The sequence below is a fragment of the Carcharhinus amblyrhynchos genome, chromosome 16 (genome assembly GCF_965287045.1).
Source record: "Carcharhinus amblyrhynchos chromosome 16, sCarAmb.v2.hapA, whole genome shotgun sequence".
In the NCBI taxonomy this organism is placed as follows: domain Eukaryota; kingdom Metazoa; phylum Chordata; class Chondrichthyes; order Carcharhiniformes; family Carcharhinidae; genus Carcharhinus; species Carcharhinus amblyrhynchos.
The window spans coordinates 36,948,671-36,969,690 of record NC_137339.1 but is presented as its reverse complement, the minus strand read 5'-3'; the positions used below and the strand labels follow the sequence as shown (position 1 = coordinate 36,969,690).

General features: G+C 41.4%; 1 protein-coding gene across 3 annotated transcripts in view; it reads left to right on the top strand.

Moving 5' to 3' along the window:
* LOC145353962 (nuclear factor of activated T-cells, cytoplasmic 2-like) overlaps positions 1-21,020 on the top strand; it is a 148,928-nt gene that overhangs the window by 73,501 nt on the left and 54,407 nt on the right. For all 3 annotated transcript variants that reach the window (XM_080205001.1, XM_080205000.1, XM_080204999.1), the window contains exons 7-8: positions 17,524-17,579; positions 20,445-20,574. In XM_080205001.1, the coding sequence (XP_080061127.1) occupies positions 17,524-17,579; positions 20,445-20,574 (186 nt within the window). The remainder of the gene's footprint in view (positions 1-17,523; positions 17,580-20,444; positions 20,575-21,020) is intronic.

Genomic DNA, 21,020 nt, shown 5'->3' with positions numbered 1-21,020 from the left:
AGTTGCTGAAATGTTGGGACAGTTTGTACCTGGAATATAGAAAGATGCCTGCTGGGCTGGGCAGGTTCCAACTCATTACCAATGTGGTTGTATCTCAAAACAGAGCAGCATTGTTTTTGCAAATAAACAAGTCTTACATTCTGAAGTTTTTTAATGGTATTTATTTTTGACCTTTATTACAGCCCATAATTTTATTATTTAAATTGTTGGCCTTACCTGAAATTTGTAGTTCGCAGGGCATTTGGCTTCTCTGCAGCCTGAACAACTTTTGGCAAATAACGTTACACAGCTTTGGGCGGATTCTTCCTTTAATTTATTTAATTCTGTTGGAATTCATTTCATTTCAACTGATTATCTGTTTAATTTACCATTTTGCAGTAGTATGTTCTTGATTTACTGAGTAGGTTTCATGCTGTGACTCCAGCATAGCTTTTTACAACCAATCTTACCTTGAAGTTGGTGTTTTTTGGTGTTTGTGCGAGAGATATTGTTGACTGCATTGCCAGTGTAAGTCATTGAGCTGAGGACACTGTTTAACCTAACTCTGCTGCAGTGTTAACCTGTGAACACACAGAGTTAAGCGAATGACCAAAGACAAATAATTCAATGAAAGACAGAGTTCGACGGAATTTTGGATGATTTCCCTACTAACAGAAACAATCTGGAACTTTATAGCCTTTTAGTTCTTTAATTAATATGGGCAACTACTTTTGGCAGGCTTTCACTGGCTGTTGTCTTTGTATGGTGCTGTGATATCAACGGGGCACAGTTTATAGTTTACCTTTGAAGACTGTTCTGCTTTCTTGCATTTTTATGGAGTTTTTTTTAATAAATAAAACAAAGTGATGTTGAGGTTTGCTCTTCTTTATAAATGGAAAGGAGCAAACCAGCCACCAACTGACACAAATTTTGGAATTTCCTATTCAGCAGTGAGTAATGGATTCTCAATGTAATGAGTTTTATGATACATGGATTCTGAATAATAATCTTGATGTAACTCCTTTAATGTAACTTGAAGAAACACAAAAGATTGACTGACTACTTTCAGAACCAGGTTCTTTTATATAACTAAAGCCAACATTTATTTTAGAATCATACGGTGGAATTCTACTGCCCCGCCTGCCACGGAATTGGAGTGGGCAAGGGGCAGACAATGGAAATATCTGTTAACCTCGGGTGGACATTTCTCGAGCGAGGCCGTAAAATACCACCCATAGAATACCATCGGTGCAGAAGGAGGCCACTTGGCCCATCAAGCCTGCACAGATGACAATCCCATCCAGGCCCAATCCCTTAAATCCCAAGCATTCACATCTGCAATCCAATGCAAATTGCATTCAAATTCTCCTGATTTTCCAAAAGGTTTGTTTTTGCTCAAATCTCTGAAAGAAAGAAGGCTCACTATATGTCTCAAAGCACTTTACTGTCAATGAAGTACTTTTAAAGTTTAGCACTTGATGTAACATGGCAGCCAATTTGTGCACAGCAAGTTTCCATAAACAGCAGTGCAATAATTTGTTTCTTTGCGATGTTAAGGGATAAACATACAGCCAAGATAAGTCCCTTGCTGTTCTTCAAAATAGTGCTATTGGAGATTAATGGGGCCTCAGCTTAGTATCTCATTTGAAAGGCAGCACCTTGGACAGTACAGCATTCCCACACTGCTGCACTGAAGCGTCAGACAAAAGTCAAGGCTAGCTCAGGTTTTTGCTCAAATTTTTTTTTACACATTCATAGAATCATTGAAATCCACAGAGCAGAAGGAGGCCGTCCTGCCCATCGAGTCTGCACTGACCGCAATCCCACCCATGCCCTATTCCCGTAACGTAAGCATTTAACCCTTGCTGATCCCCCTGACACTAAGGGCAAATTAGTATGACCTAGCCACCTAACCTGAATATCCTTGGACTTGCCAAATGTAATATTGTCCATGAGCCAGCACAACTGGTCACCTAAAAACACTCTCCTTTTATAAAAAATTCCTTGATGTATGAGGATAACCGGGTGCAATTTATTTAATGCAATTGAAAATGGGTTTATCATAAAAAAAACATTCTTAATTTATGTCCAATTCTCTTTCTGTAAATAACCTGATTCTGAATAATTGAAATGACTTAAAAAAAAATGCAAAACCATATCTTATGTTTCACAGTGAACAGTAGAGCAAATTAAATATTAATTTTAGTTTCTAAAAGCTTTTCCTCGATGCCCCTTCATTTCCTACTAGATCCACCTCAAAGGGCCACAAGTGGATGTCATCAGTGGAAAATCAATATGACTATTTCAGTTCAGTGATCACAGAATCCTACAGTGCAGAAGGAGGCATTTCAGCCCATCGAGACGGCAGTGACAACAATCCCACCTAAGCCCTATCCCCATAACTCCATACCCTAGCTAATCCCCTTGACACTAAAGGGCAATTTAGCACGGTCAATCCACTTAACCCACACATCTTTGGAGTGTGGGATGAAACTGGAGCATCTGGAGGAAACCCACACAGACATGGGGAGAATGTGCAAACTCCACGCGGCGTGCTAACCGCTGTGCCATCGTGCCACCTTGTTATAGTCAGTTTGATCAGCATGATTCATTTGCACTACTGCAGGAGATCATGGAAACCTGATTTACACTGGACGTAATTTGCACTCTCGGTTTCTCGTTTGTTTGCGCAAGGTTGGCTGATTTCGGGTGATTTGTATTGAAAAAGTCATTGTGGAGTCGTTAGGTGATCTAATTGTAAAAGCAAGATGAAAAGGCTATATTCAGAGTAATGCCTGATGGTCAACTGTGTAAGGCTGTGCCTGGGGAGCTCATAAATCGTGAATCCCTCGGCATTTCCTGATTGGTTGATTAAGTCGCAACAACAGTGAGGTGCCACAGTTGATATCCTGGCCTCCCTGGGTAAGGGGAAGGAATACACAGACTTGCAAATTACTGGAATAAGGCAAGTGTTGTGGATTGAATTTCCTTCCCTCTTACTGTTCAGATTGTATTACTTTTGTGCCTCAACTCGCTGGATATGGGAGCTGATAATGATGTAATGAGGTCAGCAAGGCATTTGGGGCCTCATGATCACTGGACTATCTCCTTAACTAGTATTAAAGATATTCGAGGGGAAGAAATACAGTGAATTTGAGTCAAGTTAGGTACAGCAAAAGAGATTGGGTGGCATACTGGTTAGCACTGCTGCCTCACAGCGCCAGGGATCCCGTGTTCGATTCTTGGATTGGTTCACTGTCTGTGTGGTGTCTGTACCTTCTCCCATGTTGGTGTGGGTTTCCTTCGAGTGCTCCGGATTCCTCCCACAGTCTGAAAAACATGCTGGTTAGGTGCATTGGTCATGCTAAATTCTCCATCAGTGTACCCGAACAAGCGCCAGAGTGTGGCGACAAGGGGATTTTCACAATAGCTTCATTGCAGTGTTAATGTAAACCTACTTGTGACATAAATAAGAAGTGCATTAAGATAGAGAAAAAACAAGACAGAAAGGAAAAGTTAAAGGAAATTAATATGTAAAACTTTAAACCTCTAGCGACAATTGACCACCTGTGGGAGTGAGACTCTGCAGTTTCATCATTCCCTTTCTGGGCCTCCATGGTTGAGTTCTGTGTCAATCTCTTATTAACAGGGTCCATAAGGCATGAATTACCAGCTCTAAATGGCTGCAGTGAGATTCATTTGTATTAATGATGTCGGTGCAATTTCATGATGTGAGATAGGAAGGCTCACAGTGCGATGGTAACTGCTGGGGCCTTTGCTGAGGTCAATAGGATAACAGCATTAATTGTTCAGCAATTTGTGGTAAATCAGAACTCAGGGCAAACCTTTTCTTCATCTCAAACTGCTGTTTATTTTAATGCACGATTAATGACTGGGGACTCGATTATTTTCCAGTCATTTCTGGGCCATCAGCTTTGGGCTCTGTTCCTTTTGATCTGGTGATTTCTACTGGTGCATATGTGTACTTACTGCAATGTGTGTGTGTGTGTGTGGTTCTCCTCCGCTCTGAAAGCTTTGGCCCTCATATTTTTTTAAATCTGTTTCTTCACTATTGAGTGTGTCTCCATTTTGAGGCGCCCTCAACCTGCATTAGTTGTGCCCTCTTCATTGAATGAAGCTGACGAGGCTCAATAGCTGCAGCCCTCTGGGCTGGCAATATTGCACCCACTGTCCCTGCAAGCCTTTAATAAGATGGTAGTTGCAGAGGTGGACAATTAGTAGGCTGCTTCCTGGAAAATTGCTATCAGCTGTGATGTAGGCGGGTGCCAACTAGAGACCCCGGTTTGGCTCTGACGTAGGATTCTTAAGCCCATGGGAAAATCCAGTCATTAAACTGAGAAAAGTTCTGTGCCCGTTTTGAAGTTTTCAATTTCCAGTGCAGCAAAGTGTACCTGGAGCAAACTTTTTTTAATTTCAGCTCTGCAGTGTGTGGATTGCAAACTTAAAAATAAACCTGAGCCAAAGCCATGTATGGTCCACTGCACTTTTATCTGCAAATGATAAGTAACTTTTGCCTTTTGTAATGAATAGGGAGAAAAGCTTCAGACAGATAGAATCAATGTGAATCTCATCAGAGATAGAGCTTGCCAGCTTCAAATTGACCACCCTGATTGTTTTCCTTGCAGTAAAAAATATTTTTTTAAAAGGTGTGACTTAATTTTAGAATTTGAAGTCTTGCTATTGGGGATTTTGTTGGTGGGAAAGGGTTGACCCAGTTGACAGCATTTCTTTTGGAAGTGCGATTATTTTCTCCAGAGTATAGAAATTTGTGTCCAAGCTGCTTGCTGCATGTTAACTCTTGTTATAATCCAGTCTACCCACCTCACACATGTATGATATTAAGTTATTGTTCACCCCGCTGCATTTTCAAACATTTGGACGAACCCCCACGGAGATATTGCTGGACCTGTGGGAGGGAATTTAAAAAGATAATGGGATTCTAGGTTTTATCATAAGATGCATGGAATACAAAAGCCAAGAGATAAGAATGATCTTTATAAAGCCTTAATCAGACTTCTAAGAGTATCGTGTGCAGTGTGGCTCCACATATAAGAAGGCCAGCAAAGTCTTTGAGAGAATTAAACAAAGATTCCCTAGGATTCTGCTTGCTATGAGAAATGTAAATAAGGACTAGAAAAATTGGATTATTAGAATTCAGCGTAAAATTATTTGTTAAAACAACACAGACAATGATGGTGGACTGCAGCTGACTGCCCTGAAGTACTCCTGCAATGACAAAATTTTTCCTTATCTCAATCCTAAATGGCTGACACTTAATCATGGCACCAAGACTTCTGGAATCTGCTTTGTATCACTGGCCACATCCACTGCACCTTTACTGTCTAACCTGCCTCCATCGCCTCTGGACTGGACTTGCTTCAGTGTCCTCAGATCTTGCTTTTGTCAACAGATCTCCTGGAGGCTTGTGTTCACATCACTAAAAATACTGGAAATAGGAGAGAAGGATACAACTTGGAATGGTTACCTTAGAGCCAACTATAGCACTCTTTAAAAAGGGCTGCAAATCTTGAACATGTCAGCACCCGTACCCTCCCTACCAGTAACCTTACTGACCACCAGCACCAAGGGAATGTCAGAGACTTGCCATTGAATGGAAAAGGGATAGAATAAAAGACAGAAAAACCAGGTGAAGGAGGTGAGAAACAAAAGTGCAACAGAGGAAATCAGAAGTGAGGAAAAGTGAGATATAAAGGCAGAATGAAGACAGTGCTCATGGTGTGGTTCAGTCCACCACGCAGTACAAGGTACAATGGGAGTTGAAGGTGGATTTGAATTATAATTCTGACTGATAAAAATGCAGGTTAGCTGTACATATCTCAGTCCCTAGATGTGACAATAGATCTAGTTGATTGCTCCAAAATAGTTGGCATGGAGGGGGTGAGGGCATGGTGCATCATTGGTATTGCAATAAACTGGACCACACCAGAGCAGTATGCTGGAGATTAAATGGTCATTCTGTTGGCATCATCAGTTATACACAGGACCAAGGAAACTTAAAAACTGGGGAAGCAGAAAAGCCAGTCACGTTGATACACCAATTGCTGGAGCAGACAAAGAGATGACAAGTTGTACACCACCTGCATAGGAGCAGAACGTCCAACAGATGGTGAATGTATTCAAAGATTTGGGTGAGATTCTCCGGCCTCCCAGCTGCATGTTTCCCGCTGGCGGGAGGTGGTGCGTTGTTTGCTAGTGACAGGATTCTCTTGTCCCTCGTGAGCAACTGGAATTCCCATTGATGTCACCCCATGCTGGCGGGAAATCTGCGGGCTGAGGCATGCTGCCAGTGGGACTGGAGAATCCCACTGGCATGAACGGCCAGAGAATTCCAGCCTTTGTGTGGGAAAATGGAAAATACTGGGTGGCACAGTGGTTAGCACTGCTGCCAGTCCAACGCTGGCATCTCCACATCATGCCTCACAGATCCGGGGACGTGAGTTCGATTCCCAGTTTGGGTCACTGTCCGTGTGAAGTTTGACATTGTCCCCATGTCTGTGTGGATTTCCTCTGGGTGCTCTGGTTTCCTCCCACAGTCCAAAGATGTACAGGTTAGGTTGATTAGCCGTGCTAAATTGATCCTTGAGTGTCTTGGGATGTGTATACTAGAGGGATTAGCAGGGCTTCAGGGATAGGGCCTGGGTGGGATTGTTGTTGGTGCAGAATCAATGGGCCGCATGGCCCCTTTCTGCACTGTAGGGTTTCTATGATTTCTATGATAACTTCCATGTGGGCAGGATAGAATGGGTCAATGACATATTAAAATATTACAAGATATCAGTGCCAGTCAATCCTTAATGATGTGGGAGAGAGATGTTTGTTGCCCAGAAGGAATGTGGCAGGAGAAAGTGTTAATTCGCAACATTCATGAAGAAACAAGAGAAATACCTTTAATAAAAGTAAACTTTAAGAGTAGTTTGAAGATGGGAAAAGTAGTGACAGACATGGTCGAAACTCTACCTGCTTCAGGCATTCAGTTCATTCCAGGGATGCCAACTGTAGTTGATCAGTTGGTACAAAATCCAACCACAGAGCAATTGTTGTGAGCTGAGGGTGAGGACAATGAGATTGGGTTATCTGATGCCGCCTTTAGCAGGCTAACTGAAGATGAGACATGCGACGGACCCAGAGTGTAAGACTGGTTCAATTCAAAGAGATTAATTGAATTACAGCAGGGTGACTCACAATTAAAACCACTTTAGCCAGCACTCAAAGCTCAAGGCATTCCCGAGTGTGATAAAGCTCATGAGAACAAGCATGAGGTTTTGTTAGTCACAAAGCAGGGGGAAGACAAGGCAGCAAGTTAGTACAGTGACTTAAATATGATTGTTATACATGATCAGTGAGATTGAAGCAGTGAATTTAGTTGTGGAAGAATAGATTGTTACAACTTGGACAGGCAGATTCTGAGTCACTTGGTGAAAGGCTGATTCTCACTGTAAGGGAACAGTCTATTATTTAATACCCACTAGGCAGGGGAATTACAAGTTTTCAGGATATTAATGGCATTATTATTTTTGGGGAGACAATGCAGTGGGTCATTTTACAAGTATGTGCAAGAGCCAATTGCTGCATTATTGTGAGTGGGCTTCTTGTGATAACTGAAATTGATAGACAACTATCAGTTGGCACACCCACAATCTTCTGATTGTGAGAGGGGTTCCTCACTAATAGCACATAAGTGGAAAATTAACCTTTTGGGTTTCCCAAAGTAAGGAGTGAACAGGCAGTCACGGGGGTGGGAAGTCAGTGTTAGAATAGTCAGACTTGAGCATTGGGTGGGTCAGGCGTAACGGTTTATATTACCTCTTCTTGCTTTGGGTTTTAGGTTCTTTTAAACTGCCGTTGTGCAAAAAGGCAAAAGGTACACCTTTAAATATTGATAAAAAGAAAGGCCTTTCAGTATTGAAAAGTTAATTATTGTATGTGCATGTTGATGCAGTGAATTGTATTCTGGTTTGCGAATGCATTTTGTATAAACAGGCAGCACGGTGGCACAATGGTTAACACTGCAGCCTCACAGCACCAGGAACCTGGGTTCAACTCCGGCCACGGGAGACTGTCTGAGTGGAGTTTACACATTCTCCCCATGTCTGCGTGGGTTTTTTCTGGGTGCTCCAGTTTCCTCCCACACTCCAAAGATGTGCGGGTTTGGTTGATTGGCCGTACTAAATTGCCACTTAATGTCAGGGGGATTAGCAGGTAAATATGTAGAGTTACAGGGTTGGACTGGGTGGATTTGTGCAGGCTCGATGGGCTGAAATGGCCTTCTTCTGCACTGTTGGGATTCTATGATTCTGTGGAATTCTGTGATGTTGGCAGTAAGTGGGTGGCACGGTAGTACAGTGGTTAGCACTGCTGCTTCACAGCACCAAGGACCCAGTTCGAATCCCGGTTTGGGTCGCTCTCTGTGTGGAGTTTGTATGTTCTCTCTGTGTCTGTGTGGGTTTCTTCCGGGTGCTCCGGTTTCCTCCCACATTCTGAAAGACATGCTGGTTAGGTGCATTGACCCGAACATGTGCCGGACTGTGGCAACTAGGGGAATTTCACAGTAACTTCATTGCAGTGTTAATGTAAGCCTTACTTGTGACTAATAAATTAACTTCACTTCACTGAAATCTGATGACCTCAGAAACTGCATGGGCTTGACCCATATTTTTCAGGGTTCCATGGTATAAAGACGGCCGAAAGCATGGGCGCAATCTTACCGGCTGTTCACACCATGCTCTTGTTGCAGTGAGATCGGAGAGTTTGGCACCCGGCCAAATCTCCATTCACTGCAGCAGGATGGGAAAATCCTGCCGGCGTGAACAGCTGTAAGGTTCCGATCTATATGTCTGTGGGCTGAATGGATGTTGTAGTGAGACATAATGGAACACACCAGCATATACACTGCATCACTCAGAGCTGCTGCACTCTACTGACTTCCAACAGAAATATGGCAAGCTAAGGTGAATCATAGCAAGCCAAGAAATGGTGCGATGCAGTAGACTAACATTTCAGTACAGATCCCTGATGAGTCAGTTCTGGGATAATTTTGGTCAGCCGATTATTAATTTGAATGGAATCTATTGCACTGAAATACATTTCAGAAATGGAGACATATCTTTCTAGAAAGATGGGGAGTGGAAATATACCTAACAAGGTGTCTCATCTTTCAATCCAGGGAATTGAAAGCCATCACGCAACTGCTCAGTGACTCAATCTGAAGGGAATCCCTGGATTAGTGTTGGTTTTCAATTTAATAGAGCATTTGTTGTGGTTGGAGAATAGCCAACCTTTTCCAAAAATGACAGGCAGGAGAGTTCAACTCACAACAATAGTTAGTCTTATGGATAATCTTTATATGTTGGGCCAATGGCTTCTGCAGAGCTAAACGTTTGTTGAAACAGCAAGGTTAACAGAACCCATTCCTGGATCTCCTGCAAGACAGGATCATTGGGCTAAATGATCAAAACCATTCCTTTGATATGCAATACGTTTTCATCCAAAATGCCTTAACAAAGATTTGATTTGACCGCTCATTGATGATAGTCGATTATTGACCTTTGGTCCTTACTTAATGAGAATTGCAGTTTTCCAAAGCCCCAGTTATTTCTAATAAATTCCTCATTCGTCTTTGGATTTTTGTTCTCCACATTCATCAGTTTCAGGGACATCGGTGTTGCAGGACTGTTATAATTTACACCATTCGTACAGCATCAAACAATATCAGGTTTGTTATATGTTACATACGTTAGATAAAGTGTAAAGGTTCCCATACTCCACGCCAATGTTTTATAAACCAACCTCAGAGCACGCTTACTGCACCAGGACAAATTTGTATACCCTGACACCTTGCTGTACTTTTATGTTAAACTGCCAATTTTCTGTCTGTTAGAGCTATGAATCCTTACCTGCAAGAACATGATTTAAATGGATTAAATTATTTCAATCGGGATCTTTGAAGTAGGCATTTATTTCATCAACTTGGACTGGATTCACATCTAGGTCACAGAGGTGAAAGGACAGTAAGCTCATACATTACACCATCCTGCTTATCCGATTAATCTTTTATGTACTTGTAATAGCTTCCACTTTATATGTCGTATCTTGTTTCATTACTTTAACTTGAACATTCATCCACTCTGTCTTTATAATCCCATCTGATGAAACAATTGTACTGAGGCAATTTTGAATTAATGAGGCATTTTCCAATGGAGTGAATCAAGATTAATTTTCCACTAGCATGAAGCAAGTCTCATATCGCAATGTTATTAAGCAAGTGGTTCATCTGTGCATGACTTATTAACTGCAATTTTTATTTTTAACAGAGTGAGGCTACCTGCAGACGGTGGTCATGCTTTGATTTTGCCTTGGTTGCAGTATAACTATAGTTGGTGGGCAACTAAATTGTGGAACTTTTCGAGTAGTCTCCTGAACACTGAACTTTAGTTTTTAATTCTAAATGACCAGAGGAGAATGGTTGAAGACCAGTGTACAGTATTCTGCAGCTGTGCATAAATATACATGAAGAGAATATTGCCAGTCCTAAGTAGAAACCAGAATAAGTGGGCAGTGCTAACAAACAGTGGCTCATATTTTTGCCAGGATGGGAAGGCTCTCAGTCATGGTAAAAATCTCGGAAATGGCTGAAATTTCTAAGTTCTGCCCCCATACCAGCATTTCCCACCTTCGCAGATATGGAAATGAAGTTGGGCCAGGGATCACGCATATGTGATTTGCGAAGGCAGCTGGTCACTTGAATTAACAGTTCTCTCCCCTGAAGTGGAATTGGTAGTTCAGGAATGTAAAACCTGGAGTATGCGTTTAGAACTGGTAAGAGGAGATCTGAATGTGCTGAATTTGTTTGGATAGCCAGGGTGCCCATTTGAAGAAGTATGGTTTCTTTTTGGATAGGGTCATGGGATCTCTTTGGGAGAGACAAGGCACTATTTGGGATTGTTAAAAGTGAATAGGATTATGTACTTTTTATGCACAAATGCCTTGGAACTCTCTTTCTGCCAAGGAACTGTTAAAGAAATGTCCAGCTGTCAAAACAATCAAGGAAATGTCAAAGCTGTCAAGGAACTGTCCAAGGATACAAAGTGAATTAGTATAGAAGAAGTATGGGCAAAGGCTGATGGGTGAAGTTCATGGGTTGGCATGAGTTGACACTAAGTTAGCGTAGGTAGTATGCAGGACATGGGGGTGGCTGGAGGGTCTTGGGTTGCCATAGTCACTATGGGGGCCATGGAGATTAGTGGAAGCATTGCTTGGCATGGGTGGCGAAAAGGGGTTGTATATGATGTGTGGAAAGCTGTGATTTGATTTTCTTACTAAACCAGTTACAATGCCAGAGCACAGGGGAAAGCCTTCTGCCTAGATTGCCTCCGCAGCCAGCATTCATTCATGACTCACCCGATGTCAGCTCACTCCCATCCTTCCCTGCCGACCGGTAATCCAAACTGTGGGTGGAGATTTTTAACTGTTTAGTTCGCCAAGCTGTGAAATCTCCTGACTTTGCACACCTGAACCAGAGATAAAAATCTGTGTATGTGTACTCATGCGGAAAATGACACTGATATCAAATCAATATCTATATTATGAAACATATGATTCAGATCTTCACAAGAACATTGTGTACACCACTTCAAAGGTGACTGAAAGAAACAGATATTCATCTGTAAAGGGCAACAGAAAAGCTGGAAATCCCAAGAAATTTTTCTTAGATCAGTAGTTCCCAACCAGTGTGCTGTGTGTCATGAAAAACCCACTCCCCCCCACAACCCCCAAAAGTATGCCATGAAAAAGATTCAAAATTCATGTAATTAAACTAGAACTAATCTTGGTCCTCATCTCTGTAGTTGGTGTCTCCAGGACCCAATGAATCTTGGGCCTCCCGTGCATTTGCTGGCTGGAAAGGGCCACACATGCATGGTTTAGATTTTTGATGTTGATCAGGCCCATCGTGCATGACCAATGGGAGTTGGAGTTGAAAACAAAGACCTCAGCTTCCTGCATAAAAAAAGTAAAAACTCAGAGGGCACAAAAGCCCTGGGAGATGCGAAAGAGGCAGAGGTTAAATTAAACTGACGAGGACAGGGAGAAGTTAAAAATGAAGTTCCCAGTAAGGGAAGAAGACAGAGAAAATAATGCGCGTACCTCAATATTTTTGTTATAAGAACATAAGAACATAAGAAATAGGAGCAGGAGTAGGCTATCCAGCCCTTCGAGCCTGCCCCGCCATTCAACAAGATCATGGCTGATCTGTCACTGCTCAGTTCCACTTTCCCGCCCTCTCCTCATAACCCTTAATCCCCTCTCCTATCAAAAACCCATCAACCCGCGTCTTAAAAATATTTAGCGAGGCAGCCTCCACCACTTCAATGGGCAGAGAATTCCAGAGATTCACCACCCTTTGAGTGAAGAAGTTCCTCCTCAACTCCGTTCTAAACCGCCCCCCTTTTATCTTGAGGCTGTGCCCCCTAGTCCTACTGTCTTTTTTGAGCGGGAAGAGTCTTTCCACCTCTATCCTATCCATCCCATTCATCATCTTATACGTCTCAATGAGATCTCCCCTCATTCTTCTAAACTCTAACGAGTACAAGCCCAGTTTATTCAGCCTCTCCTCATAGCTCAACCCCCTCAACTCCGGTATCAGCCTAGTAAACCTCCTCTGCACTCCCTCCAAGGCCAAAATATCTTTGCGCAGGTGCGGCGCCCAAAACTGCTATAGCATAGAGGTGTGCCATTGCATATAAAAGGTTCGGAATCACTGTCTTAGATACTTAGGCCTTTTCACTTCTTTTACCAGTTCCCTTTCTGTGCACAGTAATGTAACCTTAGAAATGTCATTCTCTGCTTTATGTTGTATAAAGCGGAGAACACTCGTGTTTGACAATGGTGAGCAAATGAGTAAACTGAGTTTGATCAAAAAATCAAGTCTGATGTTTCAGTGCTGCACTGTCAGAGGTATTGTCTTCCAAATGAACTGTTAAAACATCTTGAGTTGATGTCAAAGCTGCCACAGGCATGTTTTAATGAAGAATAAGTTTTTCTCAGTGACCTGGACAAGATTGATCCCTTATCCAATGCAGATTATCCTGCCATTATCACATTATATAGTTTGTGGGAGTTTACATGTATGGACTGGCTGTTTCCTACGTTACAATAGTGACTATATTTCGTAAGACAAAGGAGCAGAATTAGGCTACTTAGCCAATCGAGTCTGCTTTGCCGTTCAATCATGGCTGATATTTTTCTCATCCCCATAACCCCTGATCCCCTTATTAATCAAGAACCTATTTATCTCTGTCTTAAAGACAGTCAATGACTTGGCCTGCACAGCCTTCTCTGGCAAAGAGTTCCACAAATTTATCACTCATTCCTCCTCATCTCTGTCTTAAAGGATTGTCCCTTTAACCTGAAGTTGTGCCATCTGCCCTTTGGTTCTAGCTTTTCCTAGTAGTGGAAACATCCTCTCCATGTCCACTCTATCTAGGCCTCATAGTATCCTGTAAGTTACCACTCCCCCCGCCCCCCATCCTTCTAAACTCAAAGGAGTACAGACCCAGAGTCCTTAACTTTTCCTGATACGACAACCCTTCATTCCAGGAATCATTCTTGTGAACCTCCTCTGAGCCCTTTCCAAGGCCAGCACATCCTTCCTTAGATATGGGGCCCAAAACTGTTCCCAATGCTCCAAATGGAATCTGACCAGAGCCTTATACAGCCTCAGAAGTGTATCCTTACTTTGTATTCTAGCCCTCTCAACATGAATATTAACATTGCATTTGCTTTCCTAACTGCTGACTGAACCTGCAAGTTAACCTTAAGAGAATCTTGAACAAGGACTCTGAAGTCCCTTGGTGTTTCTGATTTCCTAAGCATTTTCCCATTATTAAATAGTCTATGTCTCCATTCTTCCTTCTAAAGTGCATAACCTCATACTTTTCCAATTCTATTTCATCTGCCCCTTCTTTGTCCACCTTCCTAACTTGCTCAAAAAGTATTGTGTTGTCTTTAAAGCACTTTAAGATGTGTAAAGGTCTTAAAATGTGCTATACAAATGCAAGTCCTTTCATTTCTTTCTGCCACTGTTGGATAATGTGAGGTGGATAGTGATAGTACCCCAGAGCAATTTGGACCTGAGCAACATTGCAATGTTATCGAACAAGGCATTAAGTGAGATCATGGTTTAGAGTGGAGGGGGGAGTACAGGAAGACTTCGAGATTAACAAAGACATAGGAGTGAGACATACTCTAGTTGGGTTAAAGACGACCTAATTCACAGTCATGGCACAAGACAAAATGTTATGTTGCCTCTGATGCTGTTGTGAAGGATATCATTTAAGTTGATTTATTAGTGTCACAAGTAGGCTTACATTAACACCACAAAGAAGTTACTGTGAAAATCCCCTGGTCACCACACTCTGACGCCTGTTTGGGTACACTGAGCGAGAATTTAGCATGGCCAATGTACCTAGCATGCCTTTCAGACTGTGGGAGGAAACCAGAGCACCCAGAGGAAACCCACACAGACACGGGGAAAACATGCAAACTCCGCACAGGCAATGATCCATACCGGGAATCAAACCCGGGTCCCTGGCACTGTGAGGTAGTAGTACTAACCATTGTGCTACCATGCCACCCCATGATTGACAGGAAAAACTTTTGGAGAGGGTAGAAAGGTATTCAGAGTAAACAAGGAAAACATATTTCCTGTGGTTGTGGAATCAGTGATGGGAGGTAAGGGGTGGGGATGGGCACCAAATTGGAATGATTATTAACAGCGTGAGAAGGGAGGGTGGGAGCAGTTTCTTTATATAGAGAGCTATTGGAGCATTGACTGCTTTCCCACAGGGAGTGGTTGAAGCAGAAACCATTGTCTTTTTAAGCAAAGATTGGAAACACACTTAAACATGAGAAAGATACAAGGCAAGGGAGAAAAAGTATGGCAGAGGGATTTGTTCTGAATTGCTCTAGCAAAATGAGAAGGACGATGGGCTGAATGGTCTTCTGCAAAAAGTTGCACATTTCTATGGTTCTACGACATCTCTGGTAGTAATGCCTTTTGGACTTCCCATGCTTGTCAGTTTATTTGATCCTAATGGTAGCACAGTCGAGAATAATTAAAGGAAAAGCAGTTTTGGGGGTGGGATATCACAAAAAATGTCAGACTGGGGAGAAAACCAATGACTGCAAAGACACTTTCTCCAGTAACTCAAACAATGGTCACCCTATGAAAACCTTACTTGAGCAGACCAGATCCTAGATCTCCTGATGCAAATATTTTATGCTGGTAAGGTGCCTGCTGTGAATTGAGTCTTCTTGAAATTGTGGGATTTTGCTCTGGGGGAACATGGTTCTAATTGTTGTACAATGCTAATGAGTCTGGTGTTTGCGTGTAGTGCAACCTCACTCTGCCCCACAAAATTATGTGTCACAAAATGTGGCGCTCAGCGAATTGGGCCTCCAACCTCCCACATGGCTCCAGGCTGCTGGAGGAGTCTCACAAGATCAGTCTTTTGCTTCATGGTTTCCCAAATGTGAATATAAAAATAGAGACTTTGTTTGAAAATGAGGATGTGAGGCCCTGCTCCTCTCTGAACACTTACACTTTCAGTTTGGTATTGATTTACGTGGAATCCTCGCTAGCCAGAAAAGAAAATCAAATGTTACATGTTTTCAAAAATACCAAATGTAGCTATAATTATAGCTTCTTAAAATAAACGGCATGTGGTGAATAATTAGAAATGAGTCATTGTATGGGACTTTTTGTAAAATGAATTAGAACCAGCTTCAATACAACATATCTTACATTAGGCTAATGTTGTCATTCAGAACATTATGGATTTTCTATTTCAGACAATCATTCCGTGAAATAAAGTACAGACTTAGAGCAATTGAAAGTACAACATTCTAAATAAATGTCAGTGAAGCTTCCTTAACTTTCAATGCCTGCTCCACTTAACATGCAAGCATGAAGGATCCAACATATATGGCATTCTTAACTAAAACTATCAACAGGGAATATTGGATTTAACATGGCTTCCACTTGGGCAGCAGAACAAATCTGTTAATGTTGCAGCGTCACTTTTGTAATTCAAATCCTCGGTGTGTCAAATCTGTCTTTTTCTAAATGCTTTTGCTTTCAAATTGAGCTCTTTGGCCATTAGAATGCAAAAGCTGAACCTGTTTACGTTTCCAAATTAAGTTCTCCTTTAAATATAGCAGGCAAAGGAATTTCACACAAGCTAAGTGTTTGGAACTAATATCTGATAAGCCCAATTAACTGGACAATCCCAGGCCCACAATTATAATTTCAATACCTTTTATTACTCGTATATTAGTCTTCATGTATTTGCACCATTGTAAAGTAAAACAAAGTTTAATTGTTAGTGTCACAAGTAGACTTACATTAATACTGCAATGAAGTTACTGTTAAAAATTCCCTTGTCGCCACTCTCCGACGCCTGTTTGGGTACACTGAGGGAGAACTTAGTATGGCCAGTGCACCTAACCTACACATCTTTTCTCTGGGAGGAACCAGAGCACGAGGAGGAAACCCATGCAGACACGAGGAGAATGTGCAAACACCACACGGACAGTGACCCAAGCCAGGAATTGAACCAGGTCCCTGGCTCTGAGATAGTGGTGCCAACCACTGTGCCACCATCCCACCCCCATTGGTTACCTCCAAGATCTCGTGTACACAGCAACAATCCCAAGATCTCTTGAATCTAACTGTCAGGGATTCTTGATAGGAAAGAAAATATCTTCTTGGTTCCATTATATTTCAATGAGGCCCCTTGAGAAAGTAAACTAATTGCATCATCCTCCTGCACTCACCTTTGTAATATGCAACCAGTTTCTGATAAACTTACTGCATCGTTGGAATACAGGCTAAAACAGTCACTATATTTTGAGCAGGGCATATCTGTGGCATGGTTATGTTGTTTTGTCACACCAATATTGCTACAAGGAATACTGGCATGTCTGATGATAACATGATATTGTATCATGGGCATCACCACCTCTGTGGCCTACTGCTGGGCCAACAGCGACCCATTAAAACAATAGGTTTATTTTGATGTGGTTAGCAGACTTGTAAAAGTCATACACCTGTGTTGGAAAGCCAACTATAAATTTGATGATGCAAATTAAAATATTGGATTGATGGATATAAGAATAAAAGGCAACTGCCACTTTGAATTGGCTTTTTTTTTCAAATTACTGTTTGCAAAACCTCCTTGTTTAATGGGAAGTGGTTTCTTCGCACATTATATATGTTCTGTGGAGCCATTTGCTTCATTATGTGGTATGAAATATTCAAATAATGTATATCTTGGTGGAAAAATTCAGCTGATTTTGTGTTGGTAGATTCAATGAATAATGTTAGATCTTCTAAGAATGCACACAGAGGCATCGACTCTCACATTTGACACTGAATAATACTAATTCTAAATAGACTTACGTTATCATTCATTTTGATTATTAATGGTGCTCAATCATTTCTTTCAGATGGACAACAGATATGGGAGGTAGAGGCAACAGTGGATAAAGATAAAAGCCAGCCTGTAAGTATAAAGCTGAAAAGGATGTTCTACCTTGAGTAAGAATTTATTGAGGAAAGGATGTTTCGTAATACTTTTAAAATTTAAGTAAATATTATTAACCCTTGAAAGTCGTATAAATGTTGCAGAAACTAAAGAAAATTTGCTGATATGTTGTTTTATATTTTAAATAAAGATAATTATACTGAACTGCCAATAATTAGAACAGCATTTGTCAGGAATAAAGCAGATTCAGAATTGAGCACACTTATACATCTGAGGTAACTTGATTTCAGCCAGATTAAAACAAATGTTCTTCTACAGTTAAATAGGTTTTTCACTAATGTAGAATATTCATCCTTTTGAGGACTTGTGTATAATTGTCACTATTTTGTTGCCATTATAGATCATCTATGTGCAAAGCTTCCATTTTTAAGTAGTTCTACTTCTGCATAACTTCCCACAATCCCCACCACCATCTTCATGCTGTCAGACAGCTTGCCTCACATGCGTGGTGGGATTTAATGCCCTCTTTCAGATGCACTTAATTGCCGATGATGATGAGTGGGGATCTCACCACTTTCTTGTCTCCATCCGACTATGTTCATAATGGGATGGCTCGTGGTTGGCCTCCCTGTCCCACCACCAATTGAGGCAGGCCCTTAAGTGGGTAATTAATGCCCAACTAAAGGTCTCACCCTTCCACTGTTGGTATTAACTCAATGACAGACAGGGGTATCACCAGGTGGGGAGCACAACAAGCAAACCCATGCAAGGTTGCTTGTGGGCTCCCAGGGGGTTTCCTTGTTTGAGGGCACTCAGTACCAAGTTGAGGAAACCGACATTGGGAGGTGAGGAATGCTGAGCGCGGTTCCTGCCTTCCCACACTCCAACACCACCTTCCTCCTCCCCTCTCCAACTCTTCCCCTGCTGCTGTCCAGTTAAATGCCTGAATGGCACTTATTGCAGTAGACCTTTCCGTAAAGAAGGCAAGGCAGGGCCGTCACCGACTCTCTAGCTGATAGGTTAGATCCCTTGTCTCCTCCATTAAATGCTGCCCCTAGTTGTGAATGGGTCAAAATTTCTTCCGCCTAAATATCAGAGAGATCATTCCCTTACCCAATCAGACACAACGAATGTGTACACCAACCTGTTTGGCCTAGATCTTAACTTCAAACCTCACATCCTACGTTCTCAACTATGCAATATCTGTTCCCGTCTCAGCACCACTCTTGTTCAAACCCTTAGCTACGTCTTTGATGGACTTCTTGGTTTGATTTATCCAATATTCCTCCTATTGGCCACTGCCTCCATAAATTTCAAATTGTTCAAAATTCAGTGCCCATATCTTGGTCCCACTCCAAGTCTTGCACACCAATTACTCCTGTCCTCATTCATCCATACTAGTTCTCTGTCAACACAAGTTTAAAATCCTAAGCATTGCCTAATGTAAGCAGGTGGGTTGGGACTCGCCATGTTAATGATTTTTATGTCAGCAAGGTGATTTATTTAATTCTCTGAAGGCTGGATAAGCAACAGAAACCAGGCCAGATGTATTAACATAGTTTTATGCAAATTCCATTTTGATGTAGCTTTTAAGGTCAACATTTCAGATTTTTATGAAGTTACAATGATCAATAACTCTGCTAAGGATGGTTGATTATATTGCAGTTTTTTTAATCAATTAAGGCACAAATTGGTAAAATATGCCGGAATTCTACTGGCACAGCCACCCCAAAATCAGGTCAGGCGAAGTTAGCAGAATGGCATTCTCTGTTGGCCTCTGATAAGATCTTACGAGTATCATCAAGTTATATGTATTTAAAGAGGTGTCAGTAATGATAAAGCATAAAGGTATTCCGCTGTGGAGTGTAATTAGTTTTATGGAAGCTTATTACTGCATTAATAGAGTTTTCCTTTCCAGGTACACATGAGGGAAAATGTTAATCTAATTTAATCTATCCATGTAATGTTCACTTACTTTCTCAAATTTTGCATGACTGAAGTTGAGCAGCATTTTCAATTTTATGGACTTTTTTAAAGCATCACATTACTTTTCTCAATCTTTATGGACCTTTGCACTATGCAGCATTTAATGTTTATTACTTCTTGGGAGGGCAGATTTATAACCTGCGCCCAGATCTCTGTCAATGACCTTCCATTATTGAAGTGGATGATTGCAGTGCTCAGATTTTTCAGTCCCCAAGTCAAATGTATACTACTTCCAGTGCACTCACACTGAATGCCTAGCCATGATTTGAAGTTTACAATATTGGGTATTCCTGAGGACATAATGGCATTGACCATTTCAGGGTGCTCAGTTTCTATTTTTTTTTTACACAAATAGAATGGTCCACCAGTCACTGATTACTCAGTCATGACTCTAATATCCTTTGTGATGTTTTGCTTACCATGCAAAGTGTAGAACAAATGATATGCAAACTGATCTAATTCTGTAAAAGTTGCACTAATTTACTGATAAGAAAAGATCAAGAGCTTTGATACTTCAGTGAGGATCTTGAGTTTGTGGAGTTGTCTGTTGCTAGCAAATGGACCCAAATTGGAAAGTTGCGTAGCAAATGCAACGCTGTTACACCTTCTACCATCCCACAGTTAAGCTCTCAGCTAAGTTTGAATACGGAGCTCCATAATAATTGCAAAACATTAGGCAATAAAACATAATAATAAGCATAGAATGAGCATTTTGGATGGGTAGTACAACCACAATTTTATTCTTAAAGGGAAGAAATACGCCGTCAAACTGGTTACTGGAATAATAGAAACAAACCTGTTTGTTGCATTTTGTAGAATTTTTGCAAAAAATGGCAAAAGAATGAATAGGGTTTCATTTCGTGGCTGCATTTTTACCTTCTGCTATTCTCTATTTAGAGCATTCTCTTTGTTGAAATTCCCCGCTATCGGAACCAACATATCCGCACAGCAGCCAAGGTGAACTTCTGTGTTGTCAATGGGAAAAGGAAAAGGAGCCAACCACAGAGATTTGTGTACTTGCCTGCAGGTAAATGATGTGAAGAAACATCATGGATTCCCTAGTCCTAAATGTTCGACGTAGTTGAATCCAGAGAGTTGCTTGGTTTAGCCAGGGTCAAGTTGGTGTTTGGATGAAACATACTGACCACCTGACTTACACTGGGACAAGGAATTGAATGAGAAAAAAAACCCAGCTGCAGTCAGAACCATGTCTCCAGGCTAACTCAATGCAAATGTTGCCAGGTTTTCTTTCAGCTATCCTTAAAGCTTATGGAAGAAGCCAAGCCACAGTCAAACAAATGCATATTGTGCACATTTTCTTAGTTATGAGCATGATTGGTGGTTAGTTTGTGCATGTAGCTAAAAGTTAAAATCCAGAAAGCCCCAGCAACTTCTTTCAGGGTAATTAATGAACTGAGGTTGTTGAACAATTTTAGTTAATTTGATTTGGGCTAGTTGAAACCTTCAGAGAAA